A 23,773-nucleotide genomic window follows, 5' to 3' on the forward strand; every position below is an offset into this window, starting at 1 on the left:
TGTTGGAAGAAAAAAGGAACTGACAACGTGTTCTTTTTGACTTGGGTTTAGGACAACCACAATGGCTGACGTCCAGGTGAGTTCTCACAATTTTATAATAAGAGAAAGAATGGAGTTTGTGTCATCAAAGTTGTTGAAATTTAATAATAGCAATGTATGTAACTGGATGGGCAGGGGGATACCTGATAAAAAGCCTACCAGAGTTCAGATTGATCCAGGTTCCCTTTCAAACCACCATCTGTCACCTCCTCTTCCCTCTATCCTAGTGTAAACCCCACCAGCCCATTCCCCTCCCCGTCCTTGACTGCATTTAGCTCTTGACATCCTCTTGACACAGATCCTTTATTGCATACTATGTAAATATTCACTGTAAATGCGTTTTACTATGTAAATATTCCTGTCCCTTTTCTCTTTTTTCCTCCTATCCCAGTTGGTAATTTCCTTGTTCATTGTAACTATTATTTTCTGCACCAGTTCAATTACCCTAGTTCTATGTTTATTACACGACCTTGTTAAATGTAAACCGACTTGATGCAACCTTTGGTCGTGAAAGCCGGTATAGAAATTAATAAATAAAATAAAATAAATACCTTCTGTCTGGGTTCTAAGCAAAATCTCCTGTTTCTGGGGCAGATAGTTTAAGGTTTGTGGCAAAGATTAGCAAATTCTGCAGCAATTATGTGCTTAAAATTTCACGTCTCACGATGCAAAAATATATGTTTTTTATTGAAAACCTTTCACATTACTTTTAAACAATATTGAAACTAAATACAAAATGTACCAAATACAACTCAACTATTTATCAAGTGAAAGCATATAAATTACAAACTTTTAACTGTGAAATGTCTGTTTTGTTTTGAATTGAAATGCTGTGCAACCTTCTTTTTTATGTTTTTTTTTTTTTAGAAAGATCCTATCTTTCCGAGTATATGAAATTATTTATTCTGAAAATGCCCTCAGTAATAGCAGTTTGCCATGGTGCTAGTTACAAAGAAAAGTACATATGCATATGCTGGATACGTGGTAACAGACACAAAAAGGGGCTGAATTAGAACAAGTTTGAAACTTGTGAGCAGTAGTGCCAGTTGTAGACTTCCATAAAATATCCCTCTTCCTCCTGTTCCCTTCAGAACGGGGGCGTGGGTTGGATTAGGGAAAGGAGTGCCTTTTCTCTTTTTTTTGCTCTGTCTGCTCCAGCCTCAGCATCACCCCCTTCTCATCCAGTTCCCTGCAGGTTGCTTGTGAGGGGAGGGGTTGAGACTGAAGAAAGGACTCTGTAGCTTCCTTCAAATGGTTGAATTAGGAGGTGGGGGTACAGCTGCCAACTGCTTGGTTTTGGACTAGACAGCCTGGTTTTTACTTATGCTGTGCAGTGTCAGTTCAGAAGTGTTGACAGGACACTTAAAGTCCAGGAAGTGCAGGCAGTTCCTCCTCTCCCCCACAGTTCTTCCTGATCATAGGGCGGGAGATAGGGTCTGCACCAATCATAAAAGAGCTTTGCTGTGCCCCCAACCCCTACCTCCTTTCTCTGATTGGACCCATGGGGAGAGGAGGTGGGGCACAGTTCAGTCCTCAGCTCCCTCTGGCTTCCGGAGATCTCCACTATCAATTACTCTTTGGGTCCCGCCTCCTCCCTTACTATGTGCTGGACAGAGAGCCAAGAGAGCCGCTAAAATGAGGTACCCTGCAAGAGGAGAGAAGGGGGAAAGAGTCAGAAGTAGTAGGGTACAGGAGGAGAAAGGAAAAAAACAGTAAGGAGAGGGGAGAACTACTAAAGGGGAAAAGGAAAGAGAAGGGGATAGACACAGAGGACATGGAGTGAAGGAGGAGGCACAGGGAAGGAGGGAGAAACAGGGAAGGCAAAGAGAGATATACACATGGGGGCATGATGGGAGGAGACAGACACAGAGTGGGCATGGAGGGAAGAATGGGAAGGACAAGAGAAGGGGAGAGACACAGAGGAGGGAAGGGAGAGATACACTCAAGGGTGACATGGGAAGGGAGAGGCACAAAGGGACTATGAAGGGAAGGAAGGGAATGGGAACAGGGGAGGGAAGAAGAGGCACAGGGGAGGGAGAAGGAAAGAAAGAACAAGACATGGGAGGGAGAAGGAAGAGAGCTAGTAGGGCAGAAGGGGCACAGGGAAAAAGAAGGGCACAGGGAGGGAAAGAAAAAAGAGGGCATAAAGAGACAGGATGGGAGGATAGAGGAAGGAAGGAAGCACAGGACAGAGGGCACAGGGGAGGGAAGGAGGGGGCATATTGAGGGACAGCTGGCACAAGAGAGACAAATGAGAGGCTGGAAAGGGTTAAAGGAAAGGGGGAAGAGCTAGACTGTGGTAAAGGATAAAATGGAAAGATTGCTAGGTGAGAGAGACTGGAGAAGGAAAGCTGAGATAGGGTGACTGAAGAATAAGATAAGAGATACAGGGGTAAAAGGTAAAAAATAGAAGAGATGGAATAGAATGGGAAGAGCAAAGTTATGGATGGAGAGGAAGACAGGAAAGGAGAGAAGTGCCATGGAGGGGAAACAATCGGGTCTATCCTGTAAAGTGCGGCCGCGTTTACCCTGCTCCTAAGCCGCTTTTTACTCACTTTCCGGCCGCGTTAGCCCTTCCTGCGATCCCGAATCCCCTTTAACCTACTCCTACCGCGTCCTAAATTCCCCGGGCAACCCCTTCCGCACGCGGCATGTATATTGCATGCAAACGAGCGAATTAGCTATTCCCTAGCATCCCGTAACCCGCGCCCCGACTATCGCTAGTTTTCCCTGCCGTTTTGTCGCGCGTTTAACCTGCAAACTTACCGCCTACCCTGACCCCTGCGGTAGAGGCAGGGGTAAGGGTAGGTGGCAAGCTTTCCCCCAGCCCCCGCTCACCTGCCCCGGCCGCGATCATGGGTGCCGGTCTCCGTGGCAGCCCCAGTCCTCTCCCCTGCTCTCGAAGCCGAAAAAACGTTGCAGCCCCCCTCCGATGTCCGGACTGGGGCTGCCACGGAGACTGCAACGGCGAAGCAAAAAAAACGGCGAAGCAACGGCGAAGCAAAAAAAAAGCCAAAAGCAATTTTGGTTTTTTTTTTTCCAAAAGCGACAATTTTGGTTTTTTTCCAAAAGCGACTTACTTTTGGGATCTGTCAAGATCCCAAAAATAAGTCGCTTTTGGACGCCTGCACAACTTACTTTTGCAGCCGTCAGCAAGAACACGATCATAGCTCCTCCCGACGAAGACGAAGATGGCCGCCTGCACGGGGGAAAGCGTGCAATTGGCCGCTGAAGAAGTGACGTCACGACGTTTGGCCATATTCAAAGAATATAGCTGGTTAAATAGCAAAGCCCAATTAAAACAAAACCTAGCGGGCCTATGAGCCCAATTCCCCACCCAGATGAAATGCCCTCCCTCCTCAAGGCCCCTCCCCCCCAAAAAATATATAAAATACATAGTGGGCCTATAAGCCCAAAAAGCCTCCCCCCAAATTTGCAAATTATAATTTTAAGGAAGCCTCCTCCAGAAGCTCACCCTTCTTTCCACCCCACAAACCGAATCCAAAATCTCCCACTCCACTCTGAACCCCCCAAATTCCTTACCATTCCTTGAAACAAAGTACAATCGTAAGATACCAGCATTGTTGTCAGCATTGTTTGTGACAGTCAAACTACTGTCAAAGCATTGCTGGATGTGCAGGGAGCTGGATGATTATACCAAGCTCCCTGCAGTGGTAAGGGGTGGGAGGTTTTGGCTTGGGTTATGGGGGATGGGGAAAGGAGCAGAGTGGGCTTCTAGACATTTATTTTATGTATTTGTCAGCATAAATACGAAAACTCATATCATCTTCAAAAGCTGACCAATGGTCTTAGAAAGATGTTGAATAATGTGAGCAACAGCAAAGCTCCCTGGGGGATCCTAGATGTAGTGCAGAAGCAAAGGAGGAAAAATGACCCACTGGGTCGAGAAGGAGGTGAACCAGTGAAACATTCATATACGATGTGCAAACGGCTATCGGTATATAAAAACCTATAATAAATAAAAAAAAATAAAAATAAAAATCCCAAAGCTTTTCCAAAAGCAACTTTTAGGCAATAAGACTGAAAACTGCTGAGAACTCCATTAAAATCAGTGATGAGTACTTACTTTCCCCTACCTGGTTAAAATGTTGCTTTACCCAGGGAAATGGCCTGTTATAAAATTGCCCACCGCAAATGGTAGTTAATTTATATATGTCCTGCTTGCGCGTACATTTACCCAGATTGAGTAGCGGCACTCCCAGGGACAGGTTTCTAAAAGGGTTTGTACTTTCATGTAAATTGTTACATTTTCAAAAGTATATATGCAAATTTTCCCCAAAAGTTTCTATTACAAATTAACAGGTATGACTGTGTGTGGGTAGTTTGGTGGAGTAATCCTCAAACAGAACATATGTGCACAAGTTCACTTTGAAAACTGGAGTAATTTAGTACATAAGAATATATGAAATAGCATGCTAGGTCAGACCAAAGTCCATCAAACCAAGCATCCTGTAGTATTTCTTAACTTTTTTTAGGCATGCATTACAAAAATTACCCCTAAATGATTTTTAGAAGAATCGAAACTGAAAAATATGTGAGGGGACACCCACAAAAATTGTGCTTCTTTTTAATTTTAGTAGTCTAAGATATTCTGAGTGGGAGAGATCCCAGGTTTATTACTGGTTGAATTTAATCTACAGTGCTTTACATGTTTGAGTGTATTATACCACTGGATAACCACAGAATGTAATTGTTGTGAATAAGATTTGGTGTGTTGATCCCCTTGAGTGTGGGGTTAGGTAATTAGTGAAAGATCTGACCCAGGAAGATATAAATCTGTGAGGATTTGGCGGGAAGTTTTCCTTTCCTAGGTTGTAATCTAAATGAGAAGCACCTCCAGAATGTAGTGATCTAGAGTAGCCAGCCTGTGGGCTGCTGGGCCCAGGGATCACCCCAATATGGAGTGGGGCCCAGAAGAGGCTTTTTCCCTCAAAGGAAAAGGCCTGAGACTGAGAGTGTGGAGAAGAGGTATTTCCTTCTCTTGAGGGAATAGGCAGAAGGAAAGAGGAAGGCGTTGTCTCTGAAATGTGGAGAGCTGCACACAGGACAAGAGTGGAGGATAACATGGAGACCTGCATATTGCTGGGTGGAAAAGACGAAGAAAGTCAAGTGCAATACTGAGGGGCCAAGGAGTCTTGAGTAGATCCTGGATGTCTTCCATTGTTGTGAGTCTGAGTTTGAAGGGAAGAGGAATCAGAGGAGAGTATTGCACTTGACCCATGTGTTTGGGGTTGGATATGACCTCCTAGTGTTTCTGCTGGTCCTGCCTCTATGAGGAAAGGCTAAAGAGGTTAGGACTCTTCAGCTTGGAGAAGAGATATCTGAGAGGAGATATAGTGGAGGCCTATAAAATAATAAGAACATAAGAACATAAGAAATTGCCATGCTGGGTCAGACCAAGGGTCCATCAAGCCCAGCATCCCGGATCCAACAGAGGCCAAACCAGGCCACAAGAACCTGCCAATTATCCAAACACTAAGAAGATCCCATGCTACTGATGCAATTAATATTAGTGGCTATTCCCTAAGTAAACTTGATTAATAGCCATTAATCAGAGAAAGACCGATACTTCACGCATATCCAGCATAGCTCTCTGCTTCAACGGCAGGGGAGAAAGACCGATACTTCACGCATATCCAGCATAGCTCTCTGCTTCAACAGCAGGGGAGAAAGACCGATACTTCACGCATATCCAGCATAGCTCTCTACTTTGATGGCAGGGGGAATGAAGAAAAGTGGATTTATATACAGACAACCAACAAGGACTACCCCTAACTAATTAAGCTAGATATTTCACTTAGATGCAGTTCCAACACTGCTCTCTACATTAATGGTGGGGATGGAAGGGAAATAGAACCAAAAGGTTACTAAGAGCCAAGAGAAACAGATAAGTATGAGAAAAAAAAAACCCCAAATGTGCGAAGCTTGCTGGGCAGACAGGATGGGCCATCTGGTCTTCTTCTGCCATCATTTCTATGTTTCTATAATGGACTTCTCCTCCAAGAACCTCTCCTCCAAGAACTTATCCAAACCTTTTTTGAACCCAGCTTCACTAACTGCACTAACCACATCCTCTGGCAACAAATTACAGAGCTTTATTGTGAGTGGAGTGAAAAAGAATTTTCTCCGATTAGTCTTAAATGTGCTACTTGCTAACTTCATGGAATGACCCCTAGTCCTTCTATTATTCGAAAGTGTAAATAACCAATTCACATCTACTCATTCAAGACCTCTCATGATCTTAAAGACCTCTATCATATCCTCCTCAGCTGTCTCTTCTCCAAGCTGAACAGCCCTAACCTCATCAGCCTTTCCTCATAGGGGAGCTGTTCCATCCCCTTTATCATTTTGGTTGGAGTGGAGTGGAACAAGTAAACGTTAATCGGTTGTTTACTCTTTCAAAATGGTCAAAGTCTAGGGGTCACAAATTGAAGTTACTAGGTGATACACTTAAAACTAAGAGAAAATATTTTTTAACTCAACGCATAATTAAGCTATGGAATTTGTTGCCAGAAGATGTGATGAAAGCTATTAGTGTAGCTGCATTTAAAAAAGGTTTGGACAAGTTACTAGAGTAAAAGTCTATCAACTATATTAAGGTAAAGTTGCAGAAATCTACTTCTTATCCCTGGGATAAGCAGCATGGCATCTATCTACCTTCTTGGGATCCTGTCAGGTAGTTGTTGCGGTCCTGGGCCGTGCCCCTGTCCCTCCTGCTAACTCGGGGACGGTCCGGGTTGCTGCGGCATTCCTTCGGCCTGTGCAGGCCTGCACGGCTTCTCTCCATGGCTCTCCCTGCGCAAAGGAGATGCCGCCGATGCTCCGGAGCTGGCCCTGCCCCTTAGGCGCATGCGCATGCAGGGGCTCTTCTCTTAAAGGGGCCAGAGCCAGAAAAGCCAGCACTGCCCCAGGATGACTCAGATGTCTTCAGGGTATTTAAACCCTGCATCTGCATTCAGTCCTTGCCTTGCAACGAGGTTTACTAGCTTAGAGTCTCTAGTTGCAGTTCTGACTTCGGCTTGTTCCTGGCTTCTGACTTCGGCTTGTTCCTGGCTTCTGACCTCAGCTTCTTCCTGGCTTCTGACTCCAGCTTGATCCTTGGCTTCGGGCTCCGGTCCGACCCTCTGTGTCCTGCGCTTCCATCCAGGAGGCCTCACCTAAGTCTAAGCGGCTCGGGTCCTCATGGGCTCCTCCCGGGGGGATCTCGGGCTTCCAGTGGTGAAGATCCATCAGGTCTCCTGCCTCAGGCCGCCTACCGGTTGCAACCTCAACTGTGGGCCTTCCCACAGTGCATCACCATCTGTTACAGCTGGCTCAAGGGTCCACGAACACAATAGTTTGCAAGGCCATGAACCCGGCGGACCTTGCTAGCCTCCAGGCCATTCTTGGCATCGCCCAGTGACCACAACAACAACATTGTCTGGATGTCCTGACGGCCCCCTTGGAAATACTGGCAACCCGAATGGACGCCACACCTCTATTACCACAGCCGGTGCCTGCTCAGATGCCTAGCCTGGAACCGGTGACAACCACGCAGCTACCAACCCTGTCCCGGTATTCGGGGGACGCTAAACAGTGCCGTGGTTTTCTCAATCAATGCTTTGTTCATTTCACTCTGCTCCCCTTGCAATTTCCATCTGACTTAGTCAAGACCAGCTACATCATCTTCCTGTTGGAAGGCCGGCTCTTGTCTGGGCTTCGCCATTGTGGGAACGTAAAGACCCCATCTTGGGGGACCTGGAACAATTTGTGGCTACCTTTAGACAAATTTTTGATGAACCTGCTCGCAAGTCCACGGCAGCTACAGAACTACTATGCTTACATCAGGGTACTCGGTCGCTTGTCAAGTATGCGGTCGAATTCCGCACCCTGGCCACTGAGCTAGACTAGAGAAAGGACAGACTCCACGGGATTTTCTTGGAAGATCTGTCTCCTCATCTCCGGGACGAACTAGCGGCAAGAGAGCTTCCCGACGATTTGGATTCTATGATTGACCTGACAGGAAGGATAGACCGTCGACTACAGCTACATAGCCACGAGGGGAGACCTAATCGGAGATTGACTAATGTGACTCCTGCTTCTCCATGCCCGATGGCATCTTCCCTGAAACCCTCCGGCAGCCAAGTGCCAGAACCCATGCAGCTGGGACGAGGTCCTCTCTCCCAGGAGGAGAGAAGTCGCCGACGTTCCTTGGGCCTTTGTACTGCGGCAACAAAGGACATTTCCTGGCTCAATGTGGTGAATGGCCGGGAAACGCCAGGGCCTAGGGCTCATCGGGGAGCTGACCCTAGGAGAAGTGAATATGCTCCTCAATGCACCATACCAGTGACCCTAGAATATCCTGGTGGTTCATTCGCTATCCTGGCCTTGCTGGACTCTGGAGCCAGAGGGAACTTTATTCTCTACGACCTGGTCCAGCAGTTGCAGTTAGGCATTCAGCCACTTCACTTTGAGTTTCCTCCATCCACGGAACCCTTCTTCCGGGAAGCATTTCCACCAGCACCAAGCCATTAACGCTCCGCATGGGTCTCCTCCATACAGAGGAGATATCATTCCTTATTCTGGAGAGATCAATTCACCCGGTTGTTTTGGGCCTACCCTGACTTCAAAAGCATTCTCCGGTGATCAACTGGGAGACTCTTCAAATTGCATCCTGGAGCATCTCCTGTTTCAACTCCTGCCTAGCCACTGTCTCTTGATCCGGTGTTCCGCTTTTTACCACACCCCTCGCTATACCTGAACCTTACCAGGACTACTCGGTCATATTTTCCAAAGAAAAAGCTGAACTTCTCCAGGAACACCGACTCTTCGATTGCTCCATTGACCTGAAGCCTGGTACCACACCCCCGCGGGGGCGTGTGTACCCTTTGTCCCTCCCGGAGACCAAGGCTATGTCTAGCTACATACAAGAAAACCTGGATCGAGGCTTCATCCGACCTTCCAAATCCCCGGCCAGAGCCGGCATCTTTTTTGTGGATAAGAAAGATGGATCTCTCAGGCCTTGTATCAACTATTGTGGTCTGAACGCCATAACCAAATGTGTCAGGTACCCGTTACCGCTGATTCCAGAACTCCTAGACCGCCTGCAAGGAGCTCAAATCTTCTCCAAATTGAATCTCCGGGTGTTGCGATCCTGCCCGCGAGGAGCGCGGGCAGGCTCTTACCTTCTCACAGCCAGTCGGGCTGCTGACGCTGCTGCTTCTCTTTTCCTGAATCAGCTGGGGCCGTCCCCACAGCTGTTGCCATGCGGCCGGCTCCTCTGCTCCTGTTTCTGCCTTCCCCCGACGTGCTGCTGCGATCCCGGGACCTTCTGCCAGCAGGGAGGCTGTCCCTTCCAGTGCCTGCTTCAGCCCGGGTCCTCACCCGGCAGGGAACCGTCCCTGCCGGTGCCTGCAGCTTCTCCAGCTCCCTGCAGCCAGTACTTCTCTCTTCAGCCTTGCAGCCTGGAGCAGTGCCTGCAGCCTGCTACAGCCCCCTGCTTCCCTGCAACCAGCCTTACCTCTCTGCCTGCAGTCTGCTACAGCTACCGGCTTGTCCTGCAGTCAGCCTTCTCCAGCTCTCTTCCTGCTCTCCTGCTTTCATCTTCGTAGCTGGAAGCCGTTCCTGCAGCCTGCCACCTCTCCAGCTCCAGGGCAGGCCTGCTTCGCTGCTTGCCTGCTTCCATGGGTCCTCCACGTGGCTGAGGACGCCACCAGCTTCCAGCACTCATCTTTCCAGCTTCCTAGGGCACGAGCGCGCGCCTCTCATCTGTTCTTCAAGGGCCAGCCAGGTGTGGCCCCTGCTGGCTCCTCCCTGGGCGTTGTCCACCTCAGCTCTACAAAGGGATTCAACGTTCAGTCTGTCTTTGCCTTCGCAAGGAGTTGGTCACTCCTGAGACCCTCGTTCCAGGAGCTGCCTTGAGTTCCAGCCTTCTGCAAGGTCTAAGTTTTCTATGTTTCCTGTCGGAGCTTCTTGTCCAGATGTTTCCAGTTGTTCCAGTCCTGATGTTCGCTTGTTCCTGTTCCTGCCTTGAGGTCTGATTCCTATCCGGTATCCATGATCCAGTCCAGATATTACAAGCCTTGCACCTTGTTCCTGAAACTCGCCTGAAAGCTAAGTACCTTGCCTTTGAACCTCTTGAAAGCTAGCACCTTGATCCTGTGTCCTCCAATGTCCTGGTACCTCGCGGCAAGCCACGCCGTGGTCCGTGACCAGCCCTCAGGGCGGGCTGATTAGGGCCATCTGTGATGCAAGCCATGTACCTCGTTTCTAAGTCTCTGAGAAGTCCTTGTTCCTGACCCTGTTTCCTGCCTTGGCTGCCGGTGTGCAGCAAATCCTGCTTTGGATGCCGGTGTGCAGCAAACCTGCTTCTTCCCTGTTGCCTTGATGTCGGTGCCAGATCCAGTTCCTGATCCAGTCCCATATGTTCTGCCCTTCGTCTTCATCTGGCTCCTGAGCCTTCTGGCCTGTTGGGCCCTGGAGTGGCCAACAGGTGGGACTTGTCCCTGTTCTTTGGAGCTTCCCTTCCTGCCAGCCGACGGGGCTTCGGATGTCAGTATCCCAGCATCGGAGTTCGCTTCGCCTGGATCTCTCCTGCATTCTCCTGTTCTCAGCGTGGTCCGTGACCTGCCCTCCAAGGCAGTGTTGGGGACGCGTGGGACAGGGTGGCCCTTGACTCAGTCCCAGGAGTGGTCTGAGCGGGGTGCCCTGAGGGACAATGCCCAGGTCTTCCTTCAGCCCTTGTTCCTGAGTCTACATCTGCACCTTCAGTACCTTGCTTCTGAATCTACCTCTGCATCTTCACTACCTCGCTTCTGAATCTACCTCTGCACCTTCAGTACCTTGCTTCTGAGTCTACGACAGCATGCCCAGTATCTTGTCTCTGAGTCTTCGTCTGCACTTCCAGTATCTTGCTTCTGAGTCTACGTCAGCACGTCCAGTACCTTGCTTCTGAGTCTACGTCTGCACTCCCAGTACCTTGCTTCTGAGTCTACGTCTGCACTCCCAGTACACTGCTTCTGAGTCTACGTCTGCACTTCCAGTACCCTGTTCCTGAGTCTCGTCTGAATCTATGTTCCAGTCTTCGCTGTCCTGGCCTTTGTCCGGCCTGCCGCTTCGTGCCGTACCCTGCGGCAGGTCCGAAAGGGCTGGGAACGGTCGGAGGACTGTTCACAAGACCAACATTGCGTTGTTGGGTCTTCCGAAGCGTGCAGGTCCGGAGGAGGGCATGTCGCCTGGTCATCACTCCAGTCTTGCTTCCGTCCTACCCATGCTCGGGCATGCCACGCCTCCCGCGGCCCTCTTCGGAATCCTCTGGGGTCGAGCCGCGGCCCAAGGACACACCTCTCTCAGGAAGTGGGATCGCTCTTCGAGCGCTCCGCAACACCGGAGCCTACAACCTTGTAAGGATACGACCCGGCGATGAGTGGAAAACCGCCTTCAACACCAGAGATGGGCACTACGAATATCTGGTCATGCCTTTTGGTTTGTGTAATGCCCTGGTAATCTTTCAAAACCTCATGAATGAGGTACTGAGGGATATGTTGCATACCTCGGTAATCATATATTTAGATGATGTCCTGATCTATTCCAAGGATTTGGCCACACATGGTGTACACGTTTGACAGGTTTTACAGAAGCTAAGAGACAACTGCCTCTTTGCCAAACTAGAGAAGTGCCAGTTCAAGTGAAAATCCCTGCCATTTCTTGGGTACATCGTCTCCTCTACTGGTTTCTATATGGACCCAGATAACGTGGCAGCTATTAAGGATTGGCCTCGCCCTATGGGAGTGAAGGCTCTTCAACGTTTCCTTGGCTTCGCCAATTTCTATCGCCAATTCATAGCACACTACTCCCAGGTAGTGGCTTCGCTCACCACTCTTACCAGAAAAGGAGCTGACGTCAGAAATTGGCCTCAGGCGGCGCAAAAAGCCTTCCAGGAGCTAAAGAGAGCCTTTCTTCGAGATGTCTGTCTTCACCATCCCGACCCCCAACATCAGTTTATTGTCGAAGTTGATGAGTCAGACATCGCTTTAGGAGCGGTCCTAAGCCAACTATCCAAGACAGGGAAATCCTTGCCATGCTCGTACTTCTCCCGGAATTTCTCTCCTGCCGAGACGAACTACAGTATCGGCGACAAAGAGTTATTGGCCATTAAGCTGGCATTTGAAGAGTGGTGCCAGGGGCTTGAGGGGGCCCAATATCCCGTAATTGTCTATACTGACCACAAAAATTTAGAGTTTCTGTGTCGAGCCCAATGCCTTAACCCTCGGCAAGCTCACTGGTCTTTATTCTTTAGCCGCTTCAATTTCCTTCTTCACTACCGACCTGCATGTAAGAATGCTTGGGCTGATGCTCTCTCCCATACCACTGAGACTGTGGACACCCCCAAACCACCTCAATACAACTTAGACCCAGCCAAAGTCCTCCTGGCAGCTTCTACGACTGTGCTTTTGGGCAAGATGGTAGTGCCTACTCGTCTGCGCAAGAAAGTACTATCATGGGCTCACGACTCGCTAACTGCTGGTCATCCCGGCGTCGCCCGGACCTTGGAGTTATTGACCAGATACTACTGGTGGCCTCAAGTAAAGAAAGATGTACTTCTGTATGTAAGTCCTTGCCCTACCTGTGCTCGACAGAAACCCCTGCCCGGTCATCCCTGGGGCATCCTCCAACCATTACCCATTCCCACCGAGCCATGGACCCATCTCTCCATGGACTTTATAGTGGACCTGCCTCTGTCTGAGGGTAAGATGGTGATATGGGTCATGGTTGACAGATTTTCAAAGATGGCTCATTTTGTGCCCCTGGCCAAGCTACCAACCGTGCCTGAACTGGTGCAACTCTTTACCCGGCATATCTTTCGCCTTCACGGACTCCCTCTCCATGTTTCTTCGGACCAAGGATCACAGTTCACGGCAAAATATTGGAGAGCACGCTACAAAATGTTTGGGGTCCAATTAGACTTCACCATGGCCTTCCACCCACAAGGCAACGGTCAACTAGAACACACGAACAGAACCTTGAAAGCTTTCCTTCAAGCCTTTGTTGGGGACCAACAAAATGACTGGGTGGCTCTGCTGCCGTTGGCAGAATTTTCTTATAACTTTCATCGACATTCTGCCATCAATAAGCCCCCTTTTCATGTGGTCTATGGGAAACAACTCAGACCTCCATTACCTTTGCCTCTGACAGTATCGTCTCCTGCAGCACAAATCTCCGCTCGACAGCTACATATCCTGTGGAAGTCCACTCGGGAAAGGCTATGACAGACTGCTGCTAACTCAAATAAATATGCAGACCGACTGCGGCGCCCTGTGCCAGTATTTCACCCTGGGGATAAGGTATGGTTAAGCACCAAAAACATCCAACTGCGGATCCCCTCCATGCGTTTGGCTCCCCGGTACATCAGTCCATTTGCCGTTGTGGAGCGAGTGGGCGCAGTCTCCTACCGTCTACGCCTTCCGCCCACCTTAAGGATCCACAATGTTTTCCACGTGTCCTTACTCAAGCCTTTGATTCTGTCGGTCTTCCATGACAAACCTCTGGATCCTGCTAGACTCACTGCTGAACCAGACATTAACTATCAGGTAAAAGAGGTCTTGGATGTTCGGTTCTTTCATAGAAGATGGGAATATCTTCTCTCCTGGGAGGGGTATGGTCCTGAGGAGAATTCTTGGGAGCCAGCCTCCAATATCCTGGACAAGAACCTCCTTCACCAGTTCCACTTGGACCACCTTGCAAAGCCCAAGCCCCCGGGAAGGAGGCATAGGAGGGGGGTACTGTTTTGTCCCAGGCCAGGCCCCAGTCCCTCCTCCTACCTTGGGGACAGTCCGAGTCGCTGCGGCATTCCTCCGGCCTGTGCAGGCCTGCACGGCTTCTCTCCACGGCACTCCCCGCGCGAAGGAGACGCCGCCAATGCCCCGGGGCTGGCCCTGCCCCTTAGGCGCGCACGCAGGGGCTCTTCTCTTAAAGAGACCAGCTCAGGAAAAGCCAGCACCGCCCCAGGATGACTCAGATGTCTTCAGGGTATTTAAACCCTGCATCTACACTCAGTCCTTGCCTTGCAATGAGGTTCACTCGCTTAGAGTCTCTAGTTACAGTTCTGACTTTGGCTTGTTCCTGGCTTCTGACCTCGGCTTGTTCCTGGCTTCTGACTCCAGCTTGATCCTTGGCTTCGGGCTCCGCTCCAACCCTCTGTGTCCTGCGCTTCCATCCAGGAGTTCTCTCTTAAGTCCAAGCGGCTCGGGTCCTCACAAGCTCCTCCTGGGGGGATCTCGGGCTTCCAGTGGTGAAGATCCATCAGGTCTCCTGCCTCAGGCCGCCTACCAGTTGCAACCTCCACTGTGGACCTTCCCACAGTGCGTCACCATCTGTTACAGCCGGCTCAAGGGTCCACGAACACAACAGTTGTGACCTGGATTGGCTACTGTTGAAAACAGGATGCTGGGATTGATGGACCTTTGTCTGACTCAGTATGGCTTATCCTTTATTTTATGCCAGCACTGAGAGATAGTTGCTGGGCCAGAGTTTATAGAGGGAAGGAGGTTGGAGTTCTCCCTAACCAGTCAAGAGTTCCTGCACTACTCCTTCTCTATCTGAGTTCACCACCTGCATGACTGTATCTTGAAATGCACTACATAAATTTCGGAGGTAGACCTTTACTCCACTAGGGAAAACCCTCCCATCATTTTATGTGCCCAGAGGCGGAGGTTACAGGAGTTAAAAGTAATTTTTTATCATATGAACATGTTAGGTATTCCTGAGTAAAAAGGGTAATTGTTGATTAAATAATTACTGATTTGTCCATTATATTTGATTTTTGGAAATTAATGTGGATCTAGAAAACAGCTACACTTTAGGGTTAAGATGCTCTTAAACTAACATTTTATCCTCTTTTAAATATTTTATAAATTTTCCAAAGTAGACTTTTTAGTTTTGTGGGGAATGTTCATCAACACTTAATATCCCTAGGGTAAGAAGCTTATTAAATACAGCATATAGCAACAGGAACCCAGGTGCAAGAAATACAGTGCCAGGAAATATGGTCCATAGCTGGTCAAGTTGTTACATGTGGGGAGAGCATCTGAAATAAGATATCAAGCGAACAGTATAAAGGCAAAAGTTCTTGAATTGAAGGGAAGCTTTTTAGTTTTTGTTCTTATATCATATCACTAAATAAATATTGATGTTTGTCCTACAGAGATCAGAATATAGAAAACCGCTGAATTTATTTATGGATCATCGCATTAAAATAACAGTTGTTGGAGAACTTTTGGTAAACTCAAACAGGTACAGTTAAATAATCTGTAGTATTGCTTTTCTTTTCAGTACTTTTCACAGGGCTGATGGAAGAGGCGGGCAAGATGTGTGTCTAGCTGGGGGGACCATGGTTGGTTGGAAAGCCAGCATGTCATGCCACTATCACTAATACAGCAGTGGAAGTATGCTCCTGTGTCACTGGAAGAGGAATCCCTAAGATCATTTATCTTAGAGACAGTTCTGACTTTTCAACCAGGGCTGAAAGCACTATTGTAGTGATTCAATCCATCTGTCTGTCCATGTCTCTGTGGGCACCATATCTTGTTAGAAGATGACCATTTGCATCCAAACTTGGAAGGAAAGTGGATCATGAGTTTGGCACCTAGCCTTTTGAAAAATTCCTTGATCTGATGTAAGGGTGAATTAATTTTAATAGGGTCAAAGTTGAAAAGCACTAGAAAATCCAAACATAAACATATTTTCACTGGTTTCTGCCTTTAAAATTAAATTTTTTAAATAGAATCTGGCCAGTGTTATTCACGTCAGTGTTTGGACACCAGTAGCTTAAAACCACCAAGAGGTCACGTGATGTGGTGGATCCGGTAAATCGCGTTTTTGCCGAGCTCCAGGTACACCTCCCTAAATACAAACATCTACATCCATCTGCCTGTAATAATTGACATTTCAGATAGATATTCTCCATGAGAACTGTATGGACAGATTTGTGTTCAAGATGCAGGAAGAGATGGCAATGAAATCCATCCAAAAAGATAAAAAAAAAAAAGCCAAAGACTCCAGACAAGGATAGCAAGATGGAGGTCACTAAATCAGGTGCATCTGTAGGGGCTGTGGAGAAAACACTGACAGAGAGGGTGACAGCCACAGTGGTTGCTGTATTTGATGAATGACTAAACCACATCTCTGAGCAAATAAATGGGCTCCAATCTTTGGTAATTGAATTTGGAGACTGCCTAGAAATGGCAGAAGGGCGCATCCCAGTTGTGGAGGATGATGCGGCCCAACTCTCGCCGCAACAACCTTAGCTTTATTGGTTTTCCAGAGAACATTCCTGAGTATGAGTTGGCAAAAATATTGGAAAGATGGCCGCCAAAATAACCGGGCCTCCAAGACCACATGGAACGAGTCATGATCAAGCAAGCGCATTGTCTGGGCCCAAGTGGTCATAGCGAGGGTCTTAAATTATGTGCATAAGACATTTATATTGCAGTCCTATTGCAAGAAACAGGATGTTGTTGGTAAACCATTTTGAATATTGTATAAAATAAATGTAACCCTTACTGGGGGTTTTAATTCCAGGGGCACCCAAACTTTTTTATTCCTCTTCAGGGATGCTCAAACTCTTTAGCCCAGGGTGGACTCTTTCTATGGGGGGAAGCTCTCGCTTATGGCTTAGACCAAGGTGCCTTGCTTTCAGTGTGTTTAGAGTGTAGCTGTATCCCATAGGGTGGGATGCCGGGGAAAATCAACAGGACCAGGTTTAGAGTGTTAAATTATAGTTTACTGATTTGATAATAATTAGATAAAAGTCCATTTGGCCATAGTGAAGTTGCATCTGACTGTTAATATATGAATCATTTTCTCTGTAGGTAGGTGTCCTTTGTTTCAGGCCTCTGGGTAGAACTCCTATGGTGATTTTGCATGTGCAAAGCTCACCCAGTGGCTAACCAGGAATCCTATTGGAGGGATTCTCACTTCACAGCAAAAACTGTCCTACCTTAATCCATCTCCTTTCTGGACACCCAGCCTGTCCTGGTCCCAAGGGTGGAGAGCCGGTTGTGGTCTCCTGATCTTGTTCTTTCATCCTTAGTTGTTCTGGGGACTTCTCTTGGGGAAAAGTCAAATGGGATCAGGCTACACCAGCTTTGCATCCTAATGGGGAGGGGGCATCCAAAAACCTCCCCACACTATTCATGTCCAAAAAATACTTCTAAAGTTAAAGCTGGATACATCTTCAGCCATCACTGTCTCTTGCAGCAGGATCCATCACTGGTGCTAGCTCACCTGCATTTAGAGTGGACTCATAGGTCTTTGGTCCTCTGGGTGAGAGTCCTTTTGCCCCAAAAGGGAATCAGGCATAAAAATCTATCTCTCTGTAAATTAATAGGAGAAAGACCCTCTGGCAAGGAGTGTGCGATGAGGTATCACTTCCAACTGAAACTCCAGGGTGAAGCTGGAAGGCTTCACCAGAGTGTAAAATCAAACCATCTTTACTGTCACAAGGCTTCCTAAAACTAATCCCATAGAGTCCTAAAATGGCTGGGCTAAATAGGGTTGAGACATCTAATCCAGTCCCTCCAGGTAGGGAGGGGCTGTGAGGGATGGAAGGCTCATTGATAATGTGATCTATATAGGCACTTAGTGACATATAGTGGCCATCCCCTAGGGGTATCACATAAATATGGCTGAAAATAAGAGATCGAGCTGTGTTACACTTATAATTAATGTAATGGATGGATCTATCTTTTATTCATGATTTCCTTCCAAAGTTGATCACAAAATCAAAGCACTATACGTATATCAGGTCTGTTATTCCTTTTCTTTCTCCCTCTCTCTTTAATGTTCACAGCACATACTCTTCCTCCGCTCCTCCTTGTTATCACCCATGCAATTTCTCTCTCACCCCCAACTCCATATCCAATACGAGCCAATACAGTAAAAATGCAGGAGAGCGGGCGAGCGCCCGCTCTCCCAGTGCGTGCACAGGCCACTCTCCTGTGCATGTGATACAGTATTTAAATTTATTTTAATTAGGGCCGGCGATAAAAAGAGGTGCTAGGGACACTAGCGCGTCCCTAGCGCCTCTTTTTTGACAGGAGCGGCAGCTGTCAGCGGGTTTGACAGCCGACGTGCAATTTTGCCAGCATCGGTTCTCGAGTCCGCTGACAGCCATGGGTTCGGAAACCGGACGCCGGCAAAATTGAGCGTCCGGTTTTCGACCCATGAGCCGTGGGCCCATTTTTAATTTTCTTTTTTTAACTTTTTTCAACTTTCGGGACCTCCGACTTAATATCGCCATGATATTAACTCGGAGGGTGCCCAGAAAAGCAGTTTTTACTGCTTTTCTGTGCACTTCCCCGGCGCCGGCAGAAATTAATGCCTACCTTTGGGTAGGCGCTAATTTCTTAAAGTAAAATGTGCGGCTTGGCTGCACATTTTACTTACTGTATCGCGCGGGAATACATGTTGATGGCGCTATTAGGTTCGGGAAGGTTGGATGCGCGTTTTGGACGTGCTATTATCCCTTACTGAATAAGGGGTAAAGCTAGCTCATCCAAAACGTACATCCAAATGCCGGGTAACAGTGCGCTCCATCGGCATTTGGACGCTCCATCGGAGCACACTGTACTGTATCGGCCCGTTAGTTTCTTATACATCTCCCTCCCAATTGCTCATTCTTTTTCATGATGCTCCTCGCACTCTGTTTTGAAAATTCACAGCTCCATGCACTTTCATTCACTTTGACTCACATGGTTTTTTGAACGCTTATGCCTCTTAGCGATCAGCACAAGAACAGCAGAGAAGTATGGGTACTGCATGGCTCAAACTTTCTGGAAGCCACACAGAGCCATGCGTCAGCAGCAGAATGTTCCAGAATATGCAATGTTCATTGCAGGAGCAGAGATGGGAATGGGGCCAAGACCATACTAATTTGTGACCCCAAATTTGAAAACCACTGCTGCAGATGACCAATAAGATACTATCCTGAAATGCTTCTTATACACAGTACTAATAATCAGTAACTGTCCACCTCTTTCTTTTATAGGTTTTCCATAAACTTGGTAAAGGATGATAAAAATACTGCTTTGCATTTCAATCCACGCATTAGGGATAGTAGGACTATAGTTTGTAACACGAAGATTGATGGTGTTTGGGGACAAGAGGAAAAGCAGGAGGACAATGTTCCATTTACATCTGGACAAAAATTTAAGGTAAAACATAGTGGGCCGGATTTTAAAAGGGTTACGCGCTTAAGTTAAGTGGACGCGCGTAAGACCCGGGGCTTTGCTAGGGGTGCGTGTCGGGGGGCATGTCGGGGGGGGCGGCGCGACGTTCAGGGCAGTTCCGGGGGGGTGGTGCTGGCCCGGGGGTGTTCCAGGGGGCGTGACCGAGGCCTCTGGACCAGCCCCCGAGTTGGATGATGGTGCGGCAGCGGGTCATCGGCACGCGCGAGTTACGCCTGCTTCGAGCAGGTATGACTTGTGCGATAAAGGTGGGGGGGGGGGGGTTAGATAGGGCCGGGGGGGTGGGTTAGGTAGGGGAAGGGAGGAGAAGGTGCAGGGGGTGGAAGGAAAGTTCCCTCCGAGGCCGCTCCGATTTCGGAGTGGCCTCAGAGGGAACGGGCAGCACGCGCAAGTTGCACAAATGTGCATCCCCTTGTGCGCGCCGACCCCGGATTTTATAAGATATGCGTGGCTACGCGCGTATCTTATAAAATCTGGTGTACTTTTGTTCGTGCCTGCGTGTTTTTTTTTAAAATGTACCCAAGTATGTGAGAACTTTAAAATTACAAAAAATGGAAAACTTAGCACAGACCATTATATGAACTAAGAAAATGGAAAAACAAATGTAATTTTATGAATTATCCAAACTTATAGGTATTTCTAAGACTTCTATTAATCTTATGAATCAGCAATTAAATTCACTCAAATTATTTTTATTTATATACTGCCATTTGATCTGAGATATCACATTGGTTTACATTCAAGTATGGTAGGTATTTCCCTATCCCCAGAGGGTTTACAATCTAAGTTTTTTTGTACCTGAGGCAATGGAGGGTAAAGTGACTTGCCCAAGGTCACAAGAAGCAACAGCTGGACTTGGACCCTGGTTGCCTGGTTCGTAGCCCACTGCTCTAACCACTAGGCTATTCCTCCTCCCTTTTTGTTTGGAAGAGGGCAAATTGTGAAAGATATTCAGGTCTTGTCAAATATCAATAATCATAAAATTAGATACTCATGAAATGTAAAATATTCATACTTCAGATGAATAGGAATACTCAAAGACATCCATCATCAATGCCCTAAATTCTGCCCATGGACCTGCATCCTAATTCTGGTTTATCTAAGCACATATGTTTATCTAAGCACATACCTACTCCTCCACCCGCCCTAACTACCACATTTCCCCTCCTCTTTCCATTAAACTCCCCCTCCAGACCCAACCTCTTTTCTTCCCCTTAGCTCATCCCCCAACCCAGTACCCTTCCAATCAACACACTATCTGATCATCTTAACATTCTTAACACTTGATAATGTATCACTAACCTACTGTCAGTATTGTTCCCAAGATCTTTCACTCACCCTTGTTTATGTAGCCCCCCTAATCTTTTGTATATATTCGCTATAATTGTAAGTATGTTAAAGTATGTCTATGTTTTAACAGTATTGACATACTTAGACCTTTAACAGGTCTTTTGTATATATTCGTTATAATTTTAATTCTGTTAAAGTTGTTCCTCTGAATTCAATGTATAGCGTTGTTAAAAATGTAAACCGGAGTGAAGGCCCCCGCCAATACTTCAGTATATAAAAGCTTATAAATAAATAAAAATAAATAAATGTGTTATTTAGTCATGCCTCAGAGCAGTAGCTCTAGGTTAGACAACTACTGTCATCATGCAACTATTATATGTAGCAAGCTACTTAAACCAGGAGCCCTACAGTGTGGACTGAGCTGTGTCTGGATCTTTTGAAGATTGAAGACATTAACATTGAATTCTTGAAGTTTCAAATCATGCTCACTCACCTTTTGAGAGTGAGAAGCCATTTTCAGAGAAAGATCATTTTAAAAAAGTAGAACATTATCAATTTTAGCTGTTAAGGAATATTCCAGCCCTGTAATGGCTGATCATAATGTTTCAAGGGTAATTAAAGATGGTCTAGGAAGGGCGCTTGATGGGACTGTAGATAACCCCAGAGGGGTAGATATTGTAACGATCCCAAAACTTGTCAGTTCTGCAGATTTATTCCCACCATCAGATGGAGAAAACTGGACACTTTAGACTAACAGCTTCTCCTCTGACAATTCTGCAGAGACATCTCCTCCTGGTTGAATTATGTGTTGAGGCTCAGGACTCAAGAAGACTGGAGTCTCACTGTGGATGGAGGAAACACCTCCAAGTTCTTCTTGTCCTGCATTTTGACCATCTGTATGAAGAACAATCATAAAGTTGTCAACAGTGGGTTGTAAAGCATCTGGATTAGAGATAGGACTCTGTGGGATCGGTTGTACCACACCATTCCTGTTTTTTCCCATATCTGCCAACTTAGAGACTAAAGCTCATGAGTTACAGAGTTGGGCCTTTGTCATGCAGCTTTGGCTGTGTGCCAATGGTTGCGTGCCACAGGGCATCAGCTATTATAGATGATCCAGGCACTTGATGATGCCAGACACCCCCGACAGGACCACAGCTGAAGACTGCCTCTCAGCATTCGGATAAGACCAGGAAAAGGTCTCGATGTCTCTCTCACTGCTCACACTCCACAGGGCATCAGCTTTTAAAGATGATCTGAGCACTGTTTGATGTCAGATGCCCCTGTCAGGGTCGCAGATGAAGACTGCCTCTCAGCACTCGGGTAAAACCAGGAAATGGTCTCTCTGTCCCTCTCACCGCTCCACTACAGGGTGTCAGCTTTTATAGATGATCTGGACACTATTGATGATGTCAGACACCGCTAACAGGACCGCAACTGAAGACTGCCTCTCGGCACTCGGATAAGACCAGGAAATGATCGCTCTGCTCTCTCTCTCTTCCTTTTTTTGACATAATGGAATTTATTGAAGTGCACAGCCTATTGAAAGTTGAGATATTTCAAATGAATTTATTTATTGATACTGTAATTGTGTTTCCACTCACAGTACCACTCATTGTATGAAGAATTGTCTGTCACATACAAAGGCACATATATGGTGTATGTGTGCTGTGCTGTGTGTGAACTCAGTACTGATTCATTCCACACAGAAAGAAACTGTTAGAACCAAAAAGACTGGCAATCTGGTAAGATTCTTCTTCTCTCCAGTCTGTTAATGTCCAGAGACAAAAAAATCACCAGCACTGCAGTGTGGTGACAATCTCCACACTGTCTCCTACCCTGACCTTTCCCCAGTGATGAGAACAATCAAAATCAGCAGCAGTGAACTGAAACACTGCAACAGAGAAACCACTGCAACAGATAGAAGATCACAAGCATCCCTTTACCAGTGCAAAATCCAAAAGGTTCTAAGCTTTTTTGTTTTATAAATCTCTGAGAGCATCTACAGACACATATTTCTCTGCAACAACTAGAGAGAAAATACAGACTGTTTCTTGCACATGCTTAGACTTTACAGTGGGAGTGGGTGAGTGTCACTTGATCCAGAGAGCAGCTGTAGGCTGTTTACAAAGATGCTGCACCTCTGACTAATCTCCTCACCAAATGGTTCTGCATAGGCTCTGACAAGGCTGTGAGGTCACACAGCCTATACTTGGTATCTCCACCTGTTTATTTGTACAGGGCACAGCCCTATACTTGAATGTGCTATAGACTTGAATGGGAAACAAACAAATGAGATGAATATTTTTTGTTTCATTTGTGGGACCTCTCCATTTGTTAGGGGTCCACAAATGAAAAATATGGCCTTATTCATTGTGTTTTACCCATTTGTTTCAAACTAATGCACATTCCTACCACTTGGCATGCCACCGGAATGAGTGGGAAAGATGTCAAAAGGGGATAAAAGTGGACAAATAAAAAGAAAAAGTAAAAGCTCTAGTATTACTGAAATTTAACACCCTTCTATTAGATGGCAAATATGACAAATCTGGTACCCTATGAATAAGCATAATACAGTATTAAATTACAAATAAATGCTTGTTAGTACAATGGGAAAATATCTTTGTCTTTATATTACAGATTGATATTGAGTGCGAGGAGGACTATTTCAAAGTGTATGTGGACGGTAAACATGTGGTAACATACAAAGCTCGCTACAAGCCCATGAGTGATATCAACTTTCTGACAGTAACGGGGGATTTTACCGTCACTCAAGCTTCAATTTCTCGAAAGTATTAGAAACATAATTAGGAAACAGTAAACTCTGGTTGTTGGTGAAACAGTCTTTTCAGTTTTAAAATGCTGTCATTTTTAGATGATTTCAATATTACTGACATGTTTAAGAATGAGTATAAAATTCATCAGTTCATTTAATGAAATTTGTTATCACACTGTCCTTTTCATGATAAACATATGCAGAGTGTGAAAACTTTATTATTTGTTTTCTTACATTTTATTACATTTGCTCTAGAAAAATATGAGGTCCATATTCAGTAGGCTGGGTAATTGGATAAGATATTCAGCCAAAGTTAGCCAGATGTTATCTCACTGACTATACCATCCTAGATTTATTCAGCTACATATAGCCGGATAACTTAAAAGCTAACCAGCTGTGTTTGAATGTAACCCTGTAAGTTTTT

At 46.6% G+C, this 23,773-nt stretch overlaps 1 protein-coding gene across 2 annotated transcripts; it reads left to right on the top strand.

Moving 5' to 3' along the window:
* Positions 1–23,493, top strand: LOC115089313 (galectin-3-like). 2 transcript variants are annotated; one of them, XM_029597414.1, is made up of 4 exons: positions 1–76; positions 15,242–15,330; positions 19,085–19,250; positions 23,214–23,493. In XM_029597414.1, the coding sequence occupies exons 1-4, from the start codon at positions 62–64 to the stop codon at positions 23,370–23,372; spliced, it is 429 nt and encodes a 142-aa protein (XP_029453274.1). In that variant the 5' UTR covers positions 1–61; the 3' UTR covers positions 23,373–23,493. The 2 variants fall into 2 exon arrangements, with proteins under 2 accessions (XP_029453274.1, XP_029453275.1); XM_029597415.1 differs by lacking the exon at positions 1–76 and adding an exon at positions 1,564–1,679.
* Positions 23,494–23,773: the final 280 nt, after the last annotated feature.

Source organism: Rhinatrema bivittatum, chromosome 4 (assembly GCF_901001135.1).
Source record: "Rhinatrema bivittatum chromosome 4, aRhiBiv1.1, whole genome shotgun sequence".
In the NCBI taxonomy this organism is placed as follows: domain Eukaryota; kingdom Metazoa; phylum Chordata; class Amphibia; order Gymnophiona; family Rhinatrematidae; genus Rhinatrema; species Rhinatrema bivittatum.

What these genes read in the sequence shown, in the direction of transcription:
- LOC115089313 (XM_029597414.1), top strand. An exon ending in CTTTTGGTAAACTCAAACAG is followed by an intron (nt 15,331 to 19,084) that starts GTACAGTTAAAT and finishes TTTCTTTTATAG; the next exon opens with GTTTTCCATAAACTTGGTAA. An exon ending in CATCTGGACAAAAATTTAAG is followed by an intron (nt 19,251 to 23,213) that starts GTAAAACATAGT and finishes TTTATATTACAG; the next exon opens with ATTGATATTGAGTGCGAGGA.